The sequence below is a fragment of the Sinohyriopsis cumingii genome, chromosome 12, assembly GCF_028554795.1.
Source record: "Sinohyriopsis cumingii isolate HCF-2022 chromosome 12, ASM2855479v2, whole genome shotgun sequence".
Taxonomy (NCBI): domain Eukaryota; kingdom Metazoa; phylum Mollusca; class Bivalvia; order Unionida; family Unionidae; genus Sinohyriopsis; species Sinohyriopsis cumingii.
Genome location: NC_142972.1, coordinates 121,181,712 through 121,201,680, shown reverse-complemented (window position 1 = coordinate 121,201,680; position 19,969 = coordinate 121,181,712). Strand labels below are relative to the sequence as shown.

The window sequence follows — 19,969 nt, the reverse complement described above, 5'->3', positions numbered from 1 at the left end:
AATCTCCAAGGTGTAAATTATAGAGTTAGAAGTAGTATTATATTTTCAAATTTAAGTACGTCACCCGTTTCAATGTTTAAAAAAATTGAGGTTCAAGACACAAAGCGGCTACAAGAGTACTCAGAGAGGCAACATATGAAATCCCAAAGATATTGCTAGTACAAAGTATTGAAATATCTGATCGATCCGCCAAGGCGTAGATGGTTAACTTATCGGAACCTTGACTAGCGGAGATGAATACACAGGAGATGCAGGCAAAACATCGTACAACAGAATGTTCTGCTGGTTCATTCTTAGCACATGCCTTCAAATCTGTATCCAGTTATGAGCGTGAAAGAAGAGAAATGTTTAAAATTTAGTTTGATTTTATATACTATTTCACTCACACATTCATCTGCAAGCCTTTCCATCACAATTTTATTCTTGTATAGTCGTTCCATAGTCCATGAGTTGAGGTAAGGGTCCGACCATTTCATTTGCCCGGGGCAGGGGGGTCGGGGGCGGGGGCGGCAGTGATGATAACATTTTCATTTTTTGATTAACGAAAAATAATTATCCCCTTGCATTAATAGTTAAATTGCTGGTTCCCGACAACAGCTATCCGCTCAATATACATTCGTCCGGTCAGTACAGAGTTACATTCTATGTCTGTTTTATTTTTAGATCAGCAGATTTGATAACGTTTACATTGTGCACATCATCGTCAATTTGTTACTTCTTAGTGAGAATCCGAACCTAAACTACATCCAGTAGTATGTATATTCCTGACAGCTGTCATTATTGATGCCAGAACATGGTGGTACAGCAGCGCACAAAATGCCAGATTTGTCTTCTTAGAACGGCCATTTATAGACGCATATTCTTCCAGATGCCCGCTGTCAGTGTTGGCTTTGATCGGTCTTTCCTAGTTCTTCGTCTTCATACCTCACAGGATTGAGAAGTAAAGAAAAAGATTCATGGGATAGTGGTCATCTGATGGATATTTGGATTATAATTTAGTCGGAGTAAATCAACGTTAGTAAAACTGGTTTCGTCAACGGTCAACACGTACAGACACATTTTGCGAACTACTGCATTGGTGTCAAATTGGTGTCACAACTACTGCATTGGTGTCACATTGGTGTCACAACTACTGCATTGGTGTCACATTGGTGTCACAACTACTGCATTGGTGTCATTCTGCGCTCATAGAGGAGACTAAACTGATAAAGACGTTTCTGAAAGAATCAGTGAATTGATGAAAGTATTTCTAGCATGACTGAATGTAAGATAATATAAAATTGTACACCATGGAATCAAAAATCGAATACTGAGTCAAGTGCTGAAAGACACCAGTAAATGGTGTTAGTGACGTTTCGGCAAAAACATAACGTGAAGTGATCTGGCTTCGTATAATTATTATTTTCAACTGTAGAAATCTGAATTACTTAGAGAGGAATGGTGAGTTTAATTCATTTCAGTTTCTACAGGATAATACTAGTCACTCTCCATCCAATGTATATGTGTACGTACGTACGTACGTACGTACGTACGCATGCATGCATGCATGCATGTATGTATGTATATATGTATGTATGTATGGATGGATGAATGTGGATGGACTAATGGATAAATGGATGAATGTATGTATGTATGTACGTACGTACGGAAGGACGGAAGGACGGACGGACGGATGAATGTATGTATGTATGTATGGATGGATGGATATATATGCATATATGCATGTATGTATGTATGGATGTATGGATGGATGGATGGATGGATATATATGCATGTATGGATGGATGGATGGATGATGGATGGACGGATGAATGTGGATGTATGTATGTATGTATGTATGTATGTATGTACGTACATACGGACGGACGGATGGATGAATGTATGTATGTATGTATGTATCTATGCATGTTTGGATGGATGGATGGATGGATGAGAATGGATGGATGGATGGATGAGATGGATGGATGAATGTGGATGGACGGATGGATAAATGGATGTATGTATGTATGTATGTACGGAAGGAAGGAAGGACGGAAGGACGGACGGAAGGATGAATGTATGTATGTATGTATGTATGTATGGATGGATGGATGGATGGATGTATGGATGGATGGTTGGATGGATGGATGAATTGATGGATATATATGCATGTATGCATGTATGGATGGATGGATGGATGGATGGATATATATATATGCATGTATGCATGTATGTATGTATGTATGTATGGATGTATGGATGAGATGGATGGACGGATGAATGGATGGATGGATGGATGGATGATGGATGAATGTGGGTGGATGGATGGATAGATGGATGGATGGATGGATGTATGTATGTACGTACGTACGTACATACGGACGGATGTACGTATGTATGTATGTATGTATGTATGTATGGATGGATGGATGGATGGATTTTTATATAGAAAAATTATATAATACACCAGTAGATTATTTAGATGGTTCATCAAACAGATACAGACATGTTCAATAGAAGACGTGATACACCCTAAAGTTTACCAACCTTAAATATGTTCTAGTTTAAAAGACAAACATGTACCCCCACTTTAGGCTCCTTTGTTCATCCTACCCACTTTGATCGGTGCGTCCTCAGCTTCTTCCATGCAAATAAAAACCTTAAATGTGTGGCAGAGGAAGCCATTTTGAATTTTATTCTTGAATGGGTGTCTGTTACGGGACGAAATACTACGTCACTGTTGATATGAAAGTTAAATTACTGATTTATTCAAATATGAAATATTCAAACGCTACATCAACAATATATTTTTCAGCTTAAATATGTTCAGTTCATCTATTTTTAGTCTATATACGTGCTGGAAAAGATCAAAGGCTGCTTACTAACTTTTTGGAGCAAGAATTTAGTGCTGCCTAGTTTTCTGTTTTCGCCTAAACTTACAAAAATTATCGACCTTACGCATCCGAGTTTTACAACGACTTGACAGAAAAGGCAGAGGTTGCTCCGGTTGCAGCCTGATTAGGTATATTATTAATGGTCCCCGGACATTCACTTGCTTGGAAAAAAACTCAGTGGCTGGAATTGTTTGCAGTCCTGTAGGTAAGCGGATAAAATGAATCTCAGATTTGTCCATCATGTTTTAACGACCGTCGTCCGAGAGTAGACTGACCTATCCCTCCTTTCTTCGACAGCCGTTAAAGTAGCGCAGCAATGATCAGACATGCACTGTTTTGCTAGTAATTGTTGTGAATTTTTTCTCCTGTCTAATGATTTTTCCAACCTCTCTTATTTTTTTAATATAGTTTTGTCTATTTGATTTGTCTGTTGTTGCTATTGTTTTTGTTTTTTATTTCTTTCTTATATGAAATCAGTTCATATATCGCAGTTTACATGGTAACTTAATGCTAATGAGTCACGGTGCGCTTTAGAGTGGATTAAATTGATGCTAATCTAGACTACTTTAAATAGCTTTCTTGTGCTGAGATACCGTCTCGAACGCCTGCTGATGTGGAGATCAAATGCCAATGAACAGATCCCACAGGTCACTACTGCGTGTCCTTAAACCACGTGGAATTTTGTCAGTTGTAACTCAATTTGCCCAGCATCGCAATGGACTATTTTGATAAGATACTCCGATGGAACAAAACAATTTGGTAGAAATACTAATTTCTCTCTCGCGTTAGATGTTCTAAAAATATGTCTTGGCTGTAAATATCATTCTATTTAAAGGACAAAGTCTTCAGAGAAAGAACTTATAATTTAGAAAATTGGTCGATAATGATGTGCTGTCATTTGCATGAGTAGGCAGTGAAGGGTTAAGCCTGAATTCATGTGTATTAGGTTTTAATGAATAACACTAAATTGATCAACTCGTTCATATCATAGAAAATATCATTTACTTTGACAACAAATCTAGTTTCCCCAGGAGCATAAAACAGCATAACTTTTTAATCCACATTGTCAGAATGAAATGATGTAGAAAGAATCTTAATCGCTCTGGTGGCCTTGTGGTTAGAACGTCCTCCTCAGATGTGGTACGTCCCGGGTTGGAGCCCTGGTCAAGTCATTACAAAAACATAAAAAATTGGTACTAGCAGCTGCCTCGTTTGGTACTCAGCATTAGGAGGTTAGTGGTGTTGGGATTGGTTGGCCTGGTGTCAGAATAATGCAGCTGGGTGGGATATCATGCTACGTGTTTGCGGCATGATGCCCCAGTGCTAGACATCACTATAAAATGCCACACAAAGTAGCGATATGGACTGGCTGTAAAGTACTGACAAATTGTTAAAGCTACTTTCAAAATCGAGATAACACACACACACACGTACGCACACACACACACACACACACACACGCGCGCGTAGAAAGAGTCGTGTAGCTTGTGTTTCATTTCGAATTATACCAAAATAAGAAATTGAATGTTTCTGGTTTAAGACCTTAGCACACTATTTGGGATATACAATGCTTTATTATAATGGATATTTAGCCTTTACAAATTTCAAATATTTGATTTAGTCATATACATTATCCTTTATACAGCTTTCGTGATTCTTTAATTAGTTTCAGTTTATGGACCTCGTGGAGCCAACATTTGACTCCATACCATTATATAATCAAAAACTCAATAATATTGGCAGCATCGCATACTGGAAGGTAATTTTTATTTTTAAGCTCAGTTTATAGAATATTCGTCTGAAAGACATGCAGCGTTGAAAGCTGGGTTATTAGGTCCAACGTGGGTTTTGGGTGATGAACTATTTAGTATTACCTGTAGCTCGTTCTCCACGTGTACTAGTAAACAGGTGACGCATGTAAGGATAAGTAGGGCAAGGAATGTTGTGCAACATCCGATATAATTTGCACTGGAACCATGGACTCTATATATATACCATGCGCAGCAACGTTAATATGATCATCCAGTGTAATTTGCTATAGTGTTACTATGGTCACCCAATGTAATTTGCTATATTGTTACTATGGTCACCCAGTTGTACAAGGATTTTCTCACAACTTAAATAATGTAATCCGGTGAAAAAGAGTACAGTGCCTACATACTTTCTGGATTGTAATTGATGTTTTAATTCGACCTTAAAGGTGAATTCCTCTGAGTACTTTGCGCCATTTTATGAACAAAGATGAATGTATTCAGTCAAAAAAGTTAATCGGTAACAGTGTTTGTGATTTTTCGTAATCTTGAGTCAGGCTTGGAAGAAATACCAGAATCTCATCCAACTGTTCAGATGTGCCATATTCAGCAGAGAGTTAATCATTTCCAATTCCAAACCGTCAGTCTTGTTCGTTTGTGCGACAGTACGCATCAAACCGAAAGCGATTAATCATCACACTGGGTATCCACGTCAAATCCTTCTGGATCTTTCGGGCTTGTTTCGTCTTGAGCCATTCACAGATAAATATATAATACTGCATGATTCACATACTGCATGATCCACAGGAAATCCTTTGAAATTCTGTCACATTGGTAAGAAATGTCAGAATACAGATATATATTGTAACCAAATATGAAAACGAATTTTCTTGGTGGGTGGGTGTACAATCTAAATATTTGTTAAGTTTTTTCGATGCCATTCCCAAAACATTGCAAATACAAACTTGCCTAAAAGAACGAATGCCAATGATCCGACCGCCACGGTAGCATGACTGTTACGATTGTATTTCCAAAGCAGCGTGAATCCAATATTAGAAAAATCTGCGCGACACCATTTCCAAAGTCAAGGTCGCGTGTCGTACGCAGTATAAGTCTCCCTTTGCTACTTGCATATGACACGTGCACAATAAAACATCAAAACACTTTAAAAGATTTCCATTTTATTTTCAGCAATAAAATTATAAATTTGTATATAAAGACAAAAATTTACTGTCTATCATTTTCGTTGTATAACTCATTTAGAATATAAATACAAAGGAACTATCTCGCAGCGTATAACACTCAACCTTCACCTTGGAAATGGTATTACACTGATTTTTTTTCTGAAATTCACGATGATTTGTTCTGAATGCTTACAGTCATGTTACTATGGCGGACGAGTGATTAGTATTCGGTCTTTTAGACGAGGTATGGTTTATACAAATATTTTGAATGACATCGAAAAAACTGATGAATATTTAAAATGTCTCAGAAAATTCGTTGCCAGCATTGCCAGTTATAAATCTTTATCACATAGTCGGTACACTTTGCCTGCAGTGTGTGCAGTTTCATATTTTTTATATTATGCATGTGAACATATCACTTTGTGTGATTCTGATTGGTCCAAATAAGCCCATGAAATTAGTATGCAGTATTCTCTTTACTGATTAGCTGTGATCGTGTGAAAACTTTTTTAACCCCGCCTTCTGGAACTTTTTGTTTTCATTAAACATTTTTGACCGCCATTTTTTATTTGACTCGTGAAAGGGAATAGGGAATAAATGGTCTCGTCTGTTTCAGTAATGCCAATTTACACACACAGGGATTTCTTATGTCATGTATATCATAACATGAAAAAAAAAAAAGAAAAGAAATAACCCACAAGACAAGAACAATAACATGTAAAACTACCGGTATTGCTTAGATGATAACGAGGGTGGGGGTGGGGATGGATGGGCGATATATATGTATCATGGAATCCACCCTATATACAAGCTTGGTTTAAATGTGAACTTACTGAAGTAAATAAAGTCACCTTTGTTCACAGAAAAATACAGACATAAACCGGTCTCCCCAACTGAGAGAACTTTATCCAACCACAGCATATTGACGCGGTAAATACGTCAAGCAAGTCCGACTCAAAATGAGATTTGTTTACGTCTTCTGTATCTAATGTTCCAAATCAAATACTGCAAATATCTGGTCACAAATACATTACAGTAAATATGTGTATTTCTGCATCCAGTAATCTTCTGTTCACAAAAATATCGCAACAATGTAATGTTTAGTTGTGATGTGGAATTTCAAACACTGTCATTGTATTGTGTATGCCAACTCAAACAGGTACTGTGCTCAGTATCAAATAATCTGACATCACACGAATTGGACATCTTGTGTTGACAAATGTTTTGTCTTTTGTAAAATGTTCTTTTTATTTGGACGGACGCTTTTTCTTTGATTTTTAGTTATCAAAAATGTATAATATAATTTTGCTATCTCAACTTTTTGGGGACCAATTTTTACGCACAACAAATGAAAGGTACGGCGTCTGTTAGAATGAACGAAATTATTCGTTCTTCGTTCTATCTAAATAATTTATACTGAAATAAAACTATGTGATGAAAAGAATTTCAAATGGATAATGATTTAATACTAAATTTATGAAACTCTTTGAATAACATTCAACTCGTTTTATAAATTCACTATTAAATCGTTTCATAAATTCACTGTTAAATCGTTTCATAAATTCACCGTTAAATCGTTTCATAAATTCAATATTAAATCGTTACCCATTTGAGATCCTCTATGTATGGGACTTGTTCTGGTTCTTTTTCCCTCAACTATTCTGACATTGCTTGATACGATAATAGAATTTCAAAGGCCTGTGCACGACCTTTCTATCACGAAAACAAAAACAAAGGAACAATATAGAAAGTACCAACAAATACTTATCTATCGAAATAACAAATCTAGATTCGTAATAGCACTGTATCCCAATTAAGCTCAAAAAATTTCTACAAATATAATTACCCTTAGGATTTAAAGGGTTGCACATTAATTATTAACTCAGGATTGTTCGAGTTTTATGACCATTGCGGCCAGTGCCGGATTCAACCCTGTAGAGGCCCTTAGGTCCTTAGGTCGAAATCTTGGGTCCCCCTCGCAAATTATCTCCTAATACGTTTTATCAATATTATTTTTATCCGTTTTGGCGGGGCCCCTAGGCCGGTGCTTACACTGTCTAGTTGGTAATCCGGCACTGATTACGGCTTCCACTTTTTAGACAAGGACTAGTGGTAAATGATGGAAATCTCTTTCTTAGCTTATATAATTTCAAATCTAAAACAAAGTTTAATACATATCAAATGTCCTCTTTAGTGCCAAACTTAGTTTATCTGCTAAACAAGGCTCAGCTGTAATATTTAGTGGATAAATAAAAGCTGTATACTAATGAATCGCAAAGGAGGAATACCTTTATTGCACAAAATACTTTTTTTCCCATTTAAGTTTATCAGTTTACCCTCCAAAAAATCTGAATTTATATTTAGTTCATTGACAGTGCCAGACAATTTGAATAATCCAGGATCATTTTGTTTATAGTGGATTGAAGTGAAATAAAGAAACATAAAAAGATGCCACTCACGAGCAAGACATTTTCTTCTCGTCTCATCAACAGGATATATAACTTTAAGATAATTAGTTACCTCCTTGATGATCGTTCACTTTTTCCACCAGTTGTGTCCTTTACTTCGAAAGCAATACACGCAGAATGAGCAGTGTCATCACTATGAGGGTGCTGGGGGTGTGGACTGCACCGGGTGACACCACCGGGGATACACCAAAATGACTGTCGATGACATTTTTGATTTTTGTGCAGGAAGGAGGTCTATGGGAGTTACACCATGAGTTACCGCACGTGACTGTCTATAATATTTTTGCATTTTTATGCATGAAGGAGGTCCATGGTGTTGACACCATGAGTTACCGCACGTGACTGTCTATAATATTTTTGAATTTTTGTGCATGAAGGAGGTCCATGGTGTTGACACCATGAGTTACCGCACGTGACTGTCTATAATATGTTTGAATTTTTGTGCATGAAGGAGGTCCATGGGGGTAACACCATGAGTTACCGCACGTGACTGTCTATAATATTTTTGAATTTTTTTGCATGAAGGAGGTCCATGGGGGTGACACCATGAGTTACCGCACGTGACTGTCTATAATATTTTTGAATTTTTGTGCTGGAAGGAGGTCCACGGGGGTGACACCATGAGTAATCGCACTGAGTGACACCAACCCTAGTGACGCCACTGAGAATGGGTGTCAGTTGTTTACTTATAGGCCAAATTCCTTGACCATTTTTACATCACATATCTGCTTTAACAAGCCTACAGAAAACGACGAACTTTTCAATTCACCATAAAGAGTGATGAGCTTTTCGCTTACTAAACAGTTATAAATGGCCTCGGGAGGTCTAAAGCGCTCGCCTTAACTGATCACTGCTATCTCACCTCTGTCCACGTGGGTTCGAGTCTCTGGCTTTGTCAATGTGGGTATAATAGAAAGCTACCAGTGATTCACGTGGGTCGCTGTTTCCTACTGGGTTTTCCCGAATTCTTACTCCACCAGTCATACTGGCCGCCCGATATAGCATATTTTTCCGCTGAGAAATGGCGTCAAATCCACAAACAACAACTACACAGCTGTGAAGTGAAGTGTAGCGAAGTTCACGTGTTAAGAAGAAAAAACAACATTAGGCTGTTTTTGTCAAGGCTTAGGCGGTTGCTTAGTGCGATATCGGAGAGAAATAAACAAACCAGCATGTGTATTAATGTATTAAAGAAAACAAACTCTACAAGTGTTTAACCAGAAGCATATAAACTGACCTTTCTAAAGCTGGAAGAGACAAGATTTCGATTGATGCTGAACCAGAGATGTTCAGAACACAATCATGTTCAGATTTAATTCCTGATTGTGTGGATAATATATATGATCGCGTGCACTATACACGAAATAGCTGCCGAAAATGACCCTTGTCGTCACAGGGATACATAGTTCTTACTATAGCTGAAAATTATGCATTATTCTGGCAATTACACACCGCAGTAAGAAAAACCTGTGGGAAAAAAACACAGAATATACGGAAATTACCATAATTTATGAGACAGGCGTCCAACCAAGAAACACAGTCACAAAATAATATTGGTCGTTGTCCACTCGAGTTAAACGTATCCAGTCAACCGTGTCGTATTTTATTCCATACCACCCCTAGTTAACATTCTCTCGCGACGTTTTATCCTTAACAGACGAAATTGGAACTAGCAAAGTGCACCAAAACCATCTAATTCTATACACAATTGCAACATTTATTTGAGCATGAAGGCATTGTTTATTAGGTGATACATTACCAGCGGTTTAAAATGATTAGAGAGATTTATTGTAGTTGTATGGGTTAACAGTAAGGAACCTCTTCAATCTATTTGTTTGCTGAATCAGCTACAGATAAACTAGACTGGGTTATAAAACTGTACCTAGAATTATGTATATTTGACCAAATTCATGGTACTACTTATATTCTTGTCACTTTTTTGTATTGTTACGAGTCTATATCTTAGAATATGTAACAGAAAAGAGTGAAAAGCAATAAGCTTTGTACACGTCAATAAATAAATTATTTTCCTACAATGCAAAATGTGAAAATGAGAAAAAAGATCTTGCGAATTAAATCCCCAAATAATCAAAGAATTACCGACACAAGTCCTTGTAATTTAAAGTAAAGTCCTGAATACCATTCAACAGAAGTCCAGAATAAATCCAAAAAGTGAAGTCGATGATGTGTCTGTGGTAGTTTATAGAGCATTGATGTGTCAACGGTCTTTTGTTGAATCACAGTAATATATTTCCAGGTTTGAATTCACTATTAATTCCAGTGAATGTTTCTGCCCACGAATTTTATCGGAGCACTTTTGTATTTCCAGAGACAACTATCACTTGAATTTAATAATTTGAAGAAATAACATTTCCAGCCCTAAAATGAAATACTGAACACAACGTATAATACAACTTGAAAATGTTAGATCTTAAGGCATGACTGAAAAATTCTCTCATTTACAAGTTTATATAGTTCTCTACTCGACCTTAGGTCACAATTAGCATTTTCTAAACAAAACTAATGGAAAATAACCTTCTAGAACGATCCTGATATTTATAAAATAAAAAACATAACATGGACTACGTAAAATACACAGGCGAAATTCCAAAACCTATGACCTAGACCCTAATAAAAGTATTTACTTCTATTAAGAATAATACTGATTTTAAACCCATATACAGAGAGAATAATTTAGCAGTGTGTTAGTTGTTTACAGAACAAAGTTAATTCAGGTCAAGCCCAACATACAATGTTACATTACAATAGCATATAATGGAATTTAAAAAAACTAACAAACAATCAAATATACATAACATTTCACCTCATACAGAAAAAGAAAGATTTACGCAGTAAAACTTTCCTTTTACTATTAGTGAAATATTATGTGTTAAAAGAAATTAAATAAGATGAAATCTTATGAATGACATAATATACACGAAACAATACATTTCTATATACGTGATAGTTCATCTGCTATTAGATTGTCTTTTCCCTTGACGTGCCTGATGTCATTATTGTATTCCTGAAACTTCAAATTCCGCCTTAATAATCTCAGATTTCTGTGTTTCATCTTGTCAATGAAAGTAAATTGGTTGTGATTCCTAAACACAATAATCGGAGTAGGAGCTGAACTAATGTAGTCATCAAAGTGTTGTAATGTAGCATCAAAACCAAACATTCATTCTCATTTGTGGAATAATTTCTCTGGTGATTATTTAAAGTCTCAGAAAAATAGCACACTGGATGATCTACACCATTTTTGTCTTCTTGAATCAATACTACTCAAACCCCAACAACACTTGCATCAACATACAGTTTAAATGATTAACTGAAATTTTGAACTGTTAGAACTGGTGCACTCCCAAGCATAGCCATTGACTTATTAAAAGCCTTCTGACATTTGTTTTGGGATTCTTGCTCAATAAATTTGTCACGGGTTCAGCAATTATGGAAAAATTGGAACACAATTTCCGATAGTATGCAGCCATACCAAAAATTGCATCAGTTGCTTTTTACTAATAGGCACAGGGATTCAGTAATAGCCTTAACCGTAGCATTTATAGTTTTAACTTGTCCATGTCCTACGATATGTCGTAGAAATGTTACACAAGCACGGCAAAACTCACTTTTGAATAAATTACTTGTCAGATTTGCATCACTGAGTCTGTCAAAGAATTTCCGAATTCTCGCTTAATGATTTTTGTGTCGTTGTAGATGATGACATCATCGATGTAAGCATTACTATTATCTAGACCAGATGCAATCATGTTCATTAAACGTTGAAAAGTATTAGGCGAACCTTTCATCCCAAACAGCATCACTTTATATCGATAAAGTCCCTCTGGAGTCACGGATGCCGAAATTTCCTTTGCCCTTTCCGTCAGTGGAATTTGCCAAAATCCTTTGAAAAGGTTAAATTTGTTGACTTACTTGGCATTTCCAATTTTATCAATGCATTCATCGATTCATGGTAATGGAAATGAATCTGTTTAAGTCAAACTATTCACCTTTCAAAAGTCAGTGCAAAATTTAGTCAAAATGTTTATCAAAGCTTTTACTATTGTTTTAGTTTTTAATATTCCTCAAAGGAATTGCCTCTGGAAATCATGTAGACGCACACATTATGGTCTACAAGTATTGGTTACCTGAAAGATAAAAATACAATAAAACTTACTAACAAATAATGCAAATTAAACATACATAACATTATCTCCTGTATTGCAGCATAGTGTAACAGACACTTTTAAACCTTCATTTTTTTTGGAGTCAGATGTAATTTGTTGCGCTTCTATTGTATATGCAGTCATCCTTGTTAGAGTGTATGTGTAGATGTGTGTAGGGGCCTGTGTGAATGAACACATCAGTAAATATCAATGGAAGTTTTTGACGCTACAGCTTCTGTTGTTGCGCCTTAACTACACCTTGAAAGAAAGTACATGATACCGGCTTGCAACAACGAAACTTTACTTTTTGGAAGATACTGTAGCTGCAAACACTAAAAGCACTTATCTATACCTCCTCCCAAAAACTAATAATTAATGTCGACTTCCTCAAAGCTTTAGACAAAGGCAATGTACAGTATGATGGACCTAAAACAACATGACCTTGGGGTCCCTTGGGCTTCACTGTATCTGGAGTACATTGTATTTCTGTTTTGCAGATGAAATTTAAGAATTTACGTGGAATGTTTGAATCAATCTCCAAGGCCAAGAAACATGACAAAAATGACAGCAAACCTGAGGCGGAGAAGGAGAAGAAAGGTTACCGTTCCCGTCATCAATCCCTTACAGAACTGTCAGAAGATAAAATACAAGGTACGTACTGATGGTGCCTAAGTGCCGTCTTTATTACCATATTCCTCATGCTGTAATGCCTTCTATGTTATAAACAGCGTAACGAAGACGTTGATAAACTATTCCTTGAGTTGTTTACGATATTATGTTACTATGCCGTTCACCATGTTATGGATGTTACTCCTTGTAGGTGGAAAAGCAATGATTAAGTTTGTAAAACATTATACCTAACTCCCTTATTTGCAAGTTGGTAAAACGTAGTACCTAACACCGTGTTTCCAAGTGGTAAAACTTGGCACTTTACCTCTTGTTTGCAAGTTGGTAAAACTGGACGTCTAACCCTCAGTTTGCAAGCTGGTCAAACTTGACGTATAACCTCGTGTTAGCAAGTTGGGAAAACCTGGTGCTTAACCCCGTTTTGCAAGTGGGTGCTTGTATAGCATGTTCAGAGAAGACGTTATGTAAAGATGTTGTATTTGTAAAAAGCTTCTAAACTTGATAAATGACATATATGTATACATAATTTCTTTGGGACAAAATCTTCGATTCATTACTATACACAATCGATTATTCTTCCAGATAAAATCAAAACATCATCATGTCGATTCTCTGTATATTTACAGAATTAAAAGAGAGCTTCACATTGTTTGACAAGAACGGAGATGGAATGATAACAAAAGAGGAGTTAAACAGCGTTTTGTATTCCTTTGGGGTCAGGTCAACTGTCCTTGAACTGCAAGCCATGATTAGAACGGTGGATATTGATAGTAGGAAAAGTCAAATATCTTGTTTTCATTACAGTTCACAAAATGCCCATCACACATTTTGGCTTCATAATTGAATGTATGGTAAAATTTAAGGTAAATTCAGATGTTCGGCTTCCTTCTGCAGTAAGGTGGAAAATATGACTTATCAGAAGAAAAAATGTTTAAAGCGTTTTTCGTAATAGAACATATAACGTTCCATTTAGATGATGTAGCTAAATCACGACAATTCAAATAAGCAAACGAATACATTTATGTTCATTTTCTTGCTTTGTTTTTCAAATCGCTACTTTCATCAGTCTGCTTAACGGGTATTAAAATATTGTTTAGTTTGGGTAAAATAATTATACTAAACGAAATATACGAATTCTTACATATACTTTGGGATTTAGGTATCGTATGCTTTTACTAATTACAATTTCAGAATCAGGTACCATAGACTTTTATGAATTTCAGAACCTGGCAACATTCTTTTATGAATTATAATTTCAGAATCAGGTACCATAGACTTTGAGGAGTTCATGAAGATCTTCCAGAGAAAGTTATCCGTTGATCCCGAGATGGAGCTTCATGAAGTGTTCAGCTTCTTCGATAAGGACAAAGATGGAGGAATCTCACCTGGTGAACTGTACGAGGTTCTCAACAAACTAGGAGAGGTCATAACAGAGGTATTACATTATATACTGCTATCATATTGAAACCTCTGATTTAATTGCTGATTTAAGCTACTCGATACGTGTTCAGTTGTACACTGCGGCGCGGAATTGATTGATTTAAACCATATCAAACTGGATATTTAGTTACTTTTAAATAGTTCTCGAGATCTGATTAGGTTAATTTGAATTTTTGTGATTTTGACATTTGTTTGACCAAACAAAAAATCTTGTATTCACTATTAAGCAAAACCCACTTGATGTCAGTGGCGTGGAACCATCCAAGCAATCTCCGCAGTAGCATAGGTGTGGGTTGTCCAAGGTAGGCCTAAACTGCCCATCGAACAACTATTTTTATTGAAGGGGTCCCCATAATTAAGTTTTGGAGGGAGAGGGCAGAATGCATACGCCATATGTATACACATGAAATCGTAGAGTCATGTTGTGACAATATGCATAAGGCACGACCTGGATGTTAAAGTCATTTTAGAAATTTTTCAATATCTTCTATCCACTGTTAAAACCTTTTTGATAAAGCATTCTTTGCACAATTTAGCAAAGAAAAAGACAACGTAGACAAATGAAATTTGGTATCCATATGTGCACGTTTCGGTGGTGCACGATTTTATACACAATGGGTGTTTATGCATAATGAGTAAACATGCAATCTTATTTCGCATGGAAGCAACAATATATGGATTATTTCACCTAATTAAACTGAAACCTACCTTAGACACCTCCACGTAAAGGACAGTTACTCCTAAACGACATCATTTTGGTGCCCCTGCTCTTGTATATATGATGTTTTCATACCTCAAATTAACGTTGCATACCCCTTAAGGGCTCATTCAAATTACGTTGTGTGCCCTTTGTAGGTAGACATATTTTATTATAAATGGTATTGCTGGTATCAACATCAAAAGACGACATTCTTTTATCATCGCGTATGTTTTTTTTACCTAAGTGAACAGCTTTTGTATGTAATATCAAACCTAATGACCTTGTAATTTTTCTTAAGGTCGCCAGAACTATAAATTAGGTCAGGTTTATTTTAATACGGTTAGAAATAGCTTTGCCACATATTAACTTTGTTTGCTAGGCACAAAACGTTACACTTTGGCTTAAACTTTGGGACTTTTTTATTACTCTTGTGACAATGTATTTTCATTCAACATACAAGATTCCGACGTTTCGGTTTGAAAAGACTCTTTTTGCTTTCTCATAAAATATTCATTCTTGTTTCCAACTTGCCGAGTTATAATGGTGCCAACTTACAGTCCTACTGGAAGAAGACATTTAAAAATATTTATATTCTTTGAAACGCCTCATACAGGCTGTATTTTCCAGTCTGTTACTTACAAAGTCTCATCTTGGCTAGATATTCAAATACGTTTCTTTACAAACCTCATACTGAATACATTTCCAGTAAGTTTCTTGAAAAGCCTCATCCCGACTACATATTCCAGCTTGTTCCTTTAGGAACCTCATCCCGACCACAAAGTCCAGCTTGTTCCTTTAGGAACCTCATCCCGATTACATAGTCCAGCTTGTTCCTTTAGGAACCTCATCCCGATCACATATTCCAGCTTGTTCCTTGAGGAACCTCATCCCGATCACATATTCCAATCCGTTCCTTAAAAAGCCTCAAAGTGACTACATATTCCAGATTATTTGCTCTTGGTCGAGTTATCCTCACATTTCACGGCAATTTCACACCGTTTAGGACCAAACTATTTTTGGGAAGCAAGTAAATGTCTTATACTGTTTGAATTTTCATGGAATAAGGAAAGGGAATTAGAATTTCACGAACGTCGTGCTGAAAGAATTGTTTAACTAGAATCAATATCAAATGTGTTGACATGTATCTGTATATCCATGTATTTCTCCTGCTTTCATTTACTCAGCTCGTCTTTTTTTTATTGTGATGAACATCAATGAAGTATCGTTATTAAATCTCCGTATTTGCCCTTCTTTCGTGATGCTGAAAGGTTTTATTGTTTTCTTCCACTTCAGAGCTGCAGATCTAGTTCACGTGGCTCGGTTCCCTACTTTCAAATGGCGTCCAATAAATTCAACGTTCGTATACATTTTACTGCCCACATGGAAAATATGGTTGGCGAATACAAAATGCATTGATGATGCTCTCATTTCTATGCCACTTTGTTCCATTTGTATATGCTTCTAATCTAATATGAAGCTTTATAAATATTATGAAGATATAGGTTTCGTGTATTTTCAAAATAATCATATATATTTTCTATCTGTTTTACTGCCTTGTATGGAGGCTTTTGCTCAGACAGCGTACATGTCTAAAGGTATATATTCATCTGTACGTGAAAGCAAATTATGAAACGTCTTGTGCTCTTACAGGACGAGGTAGATGCGATGATAAAAGAAGCAGACATTAACAGGGATGGAAAAGTGGACTACGAAGGTTTGTACACTGTTTAAATAGCAACAAGTAAAATTGCATGTGTTAATTCCAGTTCTAGTTGTAAATGAAATATATGTTGAAGATGGTAAATAATACTTGACAGACGGACATCGCCTTTTTGGTCTTAAAACTGGATAAAATCCGCATTCTAAGGACATTTTATTTTAGACAGTCATGCTTTTTTCACGATATTTATTGGATTTAATTCTGAACAAAGTAGATCCAGGACTTTTTGAACGTGTTAGATGGGTAGGAGTCGGTGGTTCTGATTAAAATGGTCAAACGTGTTCGGTTGTAAACTGCAATAAAAGGAGTTTTACCGAACCCCCTCCTCTCCGAGACTCCTCTAAATCTATCACAGGGGCTGTTTGTGCTCGAAGAACCAATTTAGCGCGGATGTTGGGAGTGGGGTCGGGTGGGGTGATTGGTTTCGAAGACTCCGCTTCCAGTCTTCCCAAAGAGCCATAACTCTGCTCCGTCTCTCCTTCCTCTTCATTTGTTGTCAAATTTTCTCACCAATCTTATTTATATGAGCCATTGAAATAACCATTTGTATATGTCCGAAGGTCATTGAGCCAATCTTTATTATGTTCGTCATATAGCACGTCTGTGAATTAAGTAATAATAATTGACGTGTCTGTGAATTAAGTAATATTAATTGACATGTATGTGAATTAAGTAATAATAATTTACTTGTATGTGAATTAAATAATATTAAATGGCATGCCTGTAATCAAGTAATAGTAATGTGGATGTCACAGCCTGATTCATCCTTTAGGAAAGAAGATGAAATTACAGAAATGTATTATTGGGCTAAATAGTTTTATCGACTTGAGGATTCGGTGAATGTTACATTTTGTATTTATGGGATGCACACACTACAACTGCTGAATGATAATATATCATTATAATTAAGGAACTGAACAACGTTCCGTCTATTTAATACGGAATATAAATAAATAATTTTAAAATAAACCAGAAGATAACACTAATCATTCAACTAAATATATTTCGAAACGAAACGCTTTCAACCATATATCATACTTATTAACCAACTGCATTATATAGGCATTTATAAGGCAAATCAACGACGTGTGACGTATTCCAGATTGCCATATCCGGTTATTTGTAATGCAGTGAATAGGACGACAGCCATCTTCGCTAGCCAAGGTTCCGATAACCATGTCTACACCTTGGCGGATCGAATAGCTATATTGGTACTAGTCTGGTTCCCTGCTTAGTATGCTGCCTGCGTTGCACTCCTGGGTGCAACGCAGGGATCATACTAAGCAGGGAACCAGACTATATTGGTACTTTGTCCTAGCGACATCTATTGGATTTCATGTGTTAACTCCCTTAGTATGTAGTGCCAACTAACCAATAGTGTGGGGCATTGTACATATGACAAAAACGGTGGTTGCAATTGACCTCAAAAGGATACTTTGGAAGCTAAACATCGAAAGTATGACTATGTACCAGAGGGAAGCCATTACAGGTGTATTTGAGCGAAAGGTATTTGTGCAAACACGGACTGACACTGGAAAATTGCTTATTTATCAATCCATTCAAATTGTGTGCTCTCCTTGTCTTAATCACGTTGGAACAGTGTTGAAATTTACACAACTTAGTTTTGATTTGATGCAGTGGCTCGCGTCACAAGGTATTTGTGCAAACACGGTATTTGTGCAAGGTATTCACAGACCCGAAGCTCAAAAATATATGCTCCATATGCCATGGTTTAGATAGGGTTATTGGAACCTTGGCTAGCGAAGATGCACGATCACATGCAATTGGTTAATTCAATATGCCAGCATACAGTATAAAGACACTATCTTTCCCCCCTTTCAGAATTCAAAGCCATCCTGAATTACAGATAGCTTCACTCATGTTTTGAACGACGTTCTGGGATGTATTCTGAAGTTCACAAGGGCACCATATTTTTTTTATTATCATGATTGTTTTCGCTGTTAAGAGACTAAATAGTCTATGAAAAGAATGTTTTGCGTACTGAAGCAAAACTTAGTTTCATTAACTCTAAATCACATATAACTCTTTGAAAGATTATTTTAAAGATAGTGGGATCAGAGATACCGCCGTAGATGTGTGGACGAAGAGCAGTTGGTGATGAACAGCACACCTTTGCCACGTCGATTACAGAATGCTCAACATATGAAAAAACATATTGTGTGTAACCTTTCTTTGATCATTGTTTTAACTGATACCAATAAAAAGTCGTGTATTTTACTGCAGACATAAGAATGTCCTATTTTCTCTACTCTTTGATGGACAAACTGAACAATTACCTGTCATAAACATTGTATAAAATCAGACATTTATTTGTGAGCACTGAATGCGCGACAGAAGATACTTAGGAATTTAAATTTCGGAGTGCGGTCGCTGGAGAGGTGGAGAGAGCACCCAATATGCGTTCGCTTTATTTCAAAATTTGTATTCCTTTTTTTACAATGCACATAAACATATATTTGCCTTTAGGAATTTGTTGTAAGGATCAGTCGACAGAACCTTCAGGCAAAGAAAAAAAATATTGTATTTAAAATTGACTCTTGAAATAGTATCTTAAAATGCCTATTAATGAAATATTTAATTAACAGACACCAATATATAGAGGATATTTACTATGTTAACACTGGATATATTTAATCGTGTGGTGCCACAAACATGATACTTTAACGAGCGGAGAAGCCACGAGTTAAAATACTTAGTTTTTGCTACCAAAAGATGAAATGTATTCATTATTAACGTAGGAAAACAAATTTGTTTTTATTCTATACTGAACTTGCTCCAGAATCGAAGTTTAGAAGATTAAATTCACTATTCGGTACAACACGCTCATCCCCACCACCTGTTCGTAAATTCACCCCACTTTCATGGCCTGATCATACAAATATACGTGACTTAAGAAAGCGGAGGGATTGGGTTGGCCTAATCTATCACAGAAAATTACATTTCTCTCATCTTGACCCTATCAAAACAACGCAAGTCCGATTCAGCAATGCATCACGGTGAGGTTTTGTCGTTGTTAGGA

The 19,969-nt window shown here is 36.3% G+C and overlaps 2 protein-coding genes across 5 annotated transcripts in view; one reads left to right on the top strand and one right to left on the bottom strand.

Moving 5' to 3' along the window:
• The first annotated feature begins 728 nt into the window (after positions 1 to 728).
• LOC149787356 (uncharacterized) lies at positions 729 to 19,182 on the top strand. 4 transcript variants are annotated; one of them, XM_089977933.1, is made up of 6 exons: positions 729 to 1,440; positions 12,940 to 13,093; positions 13,696 to 13,839; positions 14,329 to 14,504; positions 16,860 to 16,923; positions 18,772 to 19,182. In XM_089977933.1, exons 1-6 carry the CDS (start codon positions 1,438 to 1,440, stop codon positions 18,798 to 18,800), a joined length of 570 nt encoding a protein of 189 aa, XP_089834059.1. In that variant the 5' UTR covers positions 729 to 1,437; the 3' UTR covers positions 18,801 to 19,182. The 4 variants fall into 4 exon arrangements, with proteins under 4 accessions (XP_089834059.1, XP_089834060.1, XP_089834061.1 ...); XM_089977934.1 differs by lacking the exon at positions 729 to 1,440 and adding an exon at positions 2,930 to 3,078; XM_089977935.1 differs by lacking the exon at positions 729 to 1,440 and adding an exon at positions 3,078 to 3,215.
• Positions 9,970 to 19,969, bottom strand: part of LOC149787354 (carbonic anhydrase 13-like) — a 68,117-nt gene continuing 58,117 nt past the window's right edge. The window contains exon 8 of the mRNA XM_089977915.1: positions 9,970 to 12,424. Coding sequence (XP_089834041.1) covers positions 12,401 to 12,424 — 24 coding nt within the window. The 3' untranslated portion in view covers positions 9,970 to 12,400. The remainder of the gene's footprint in view (positions 12,425 to 19,969) is intronic.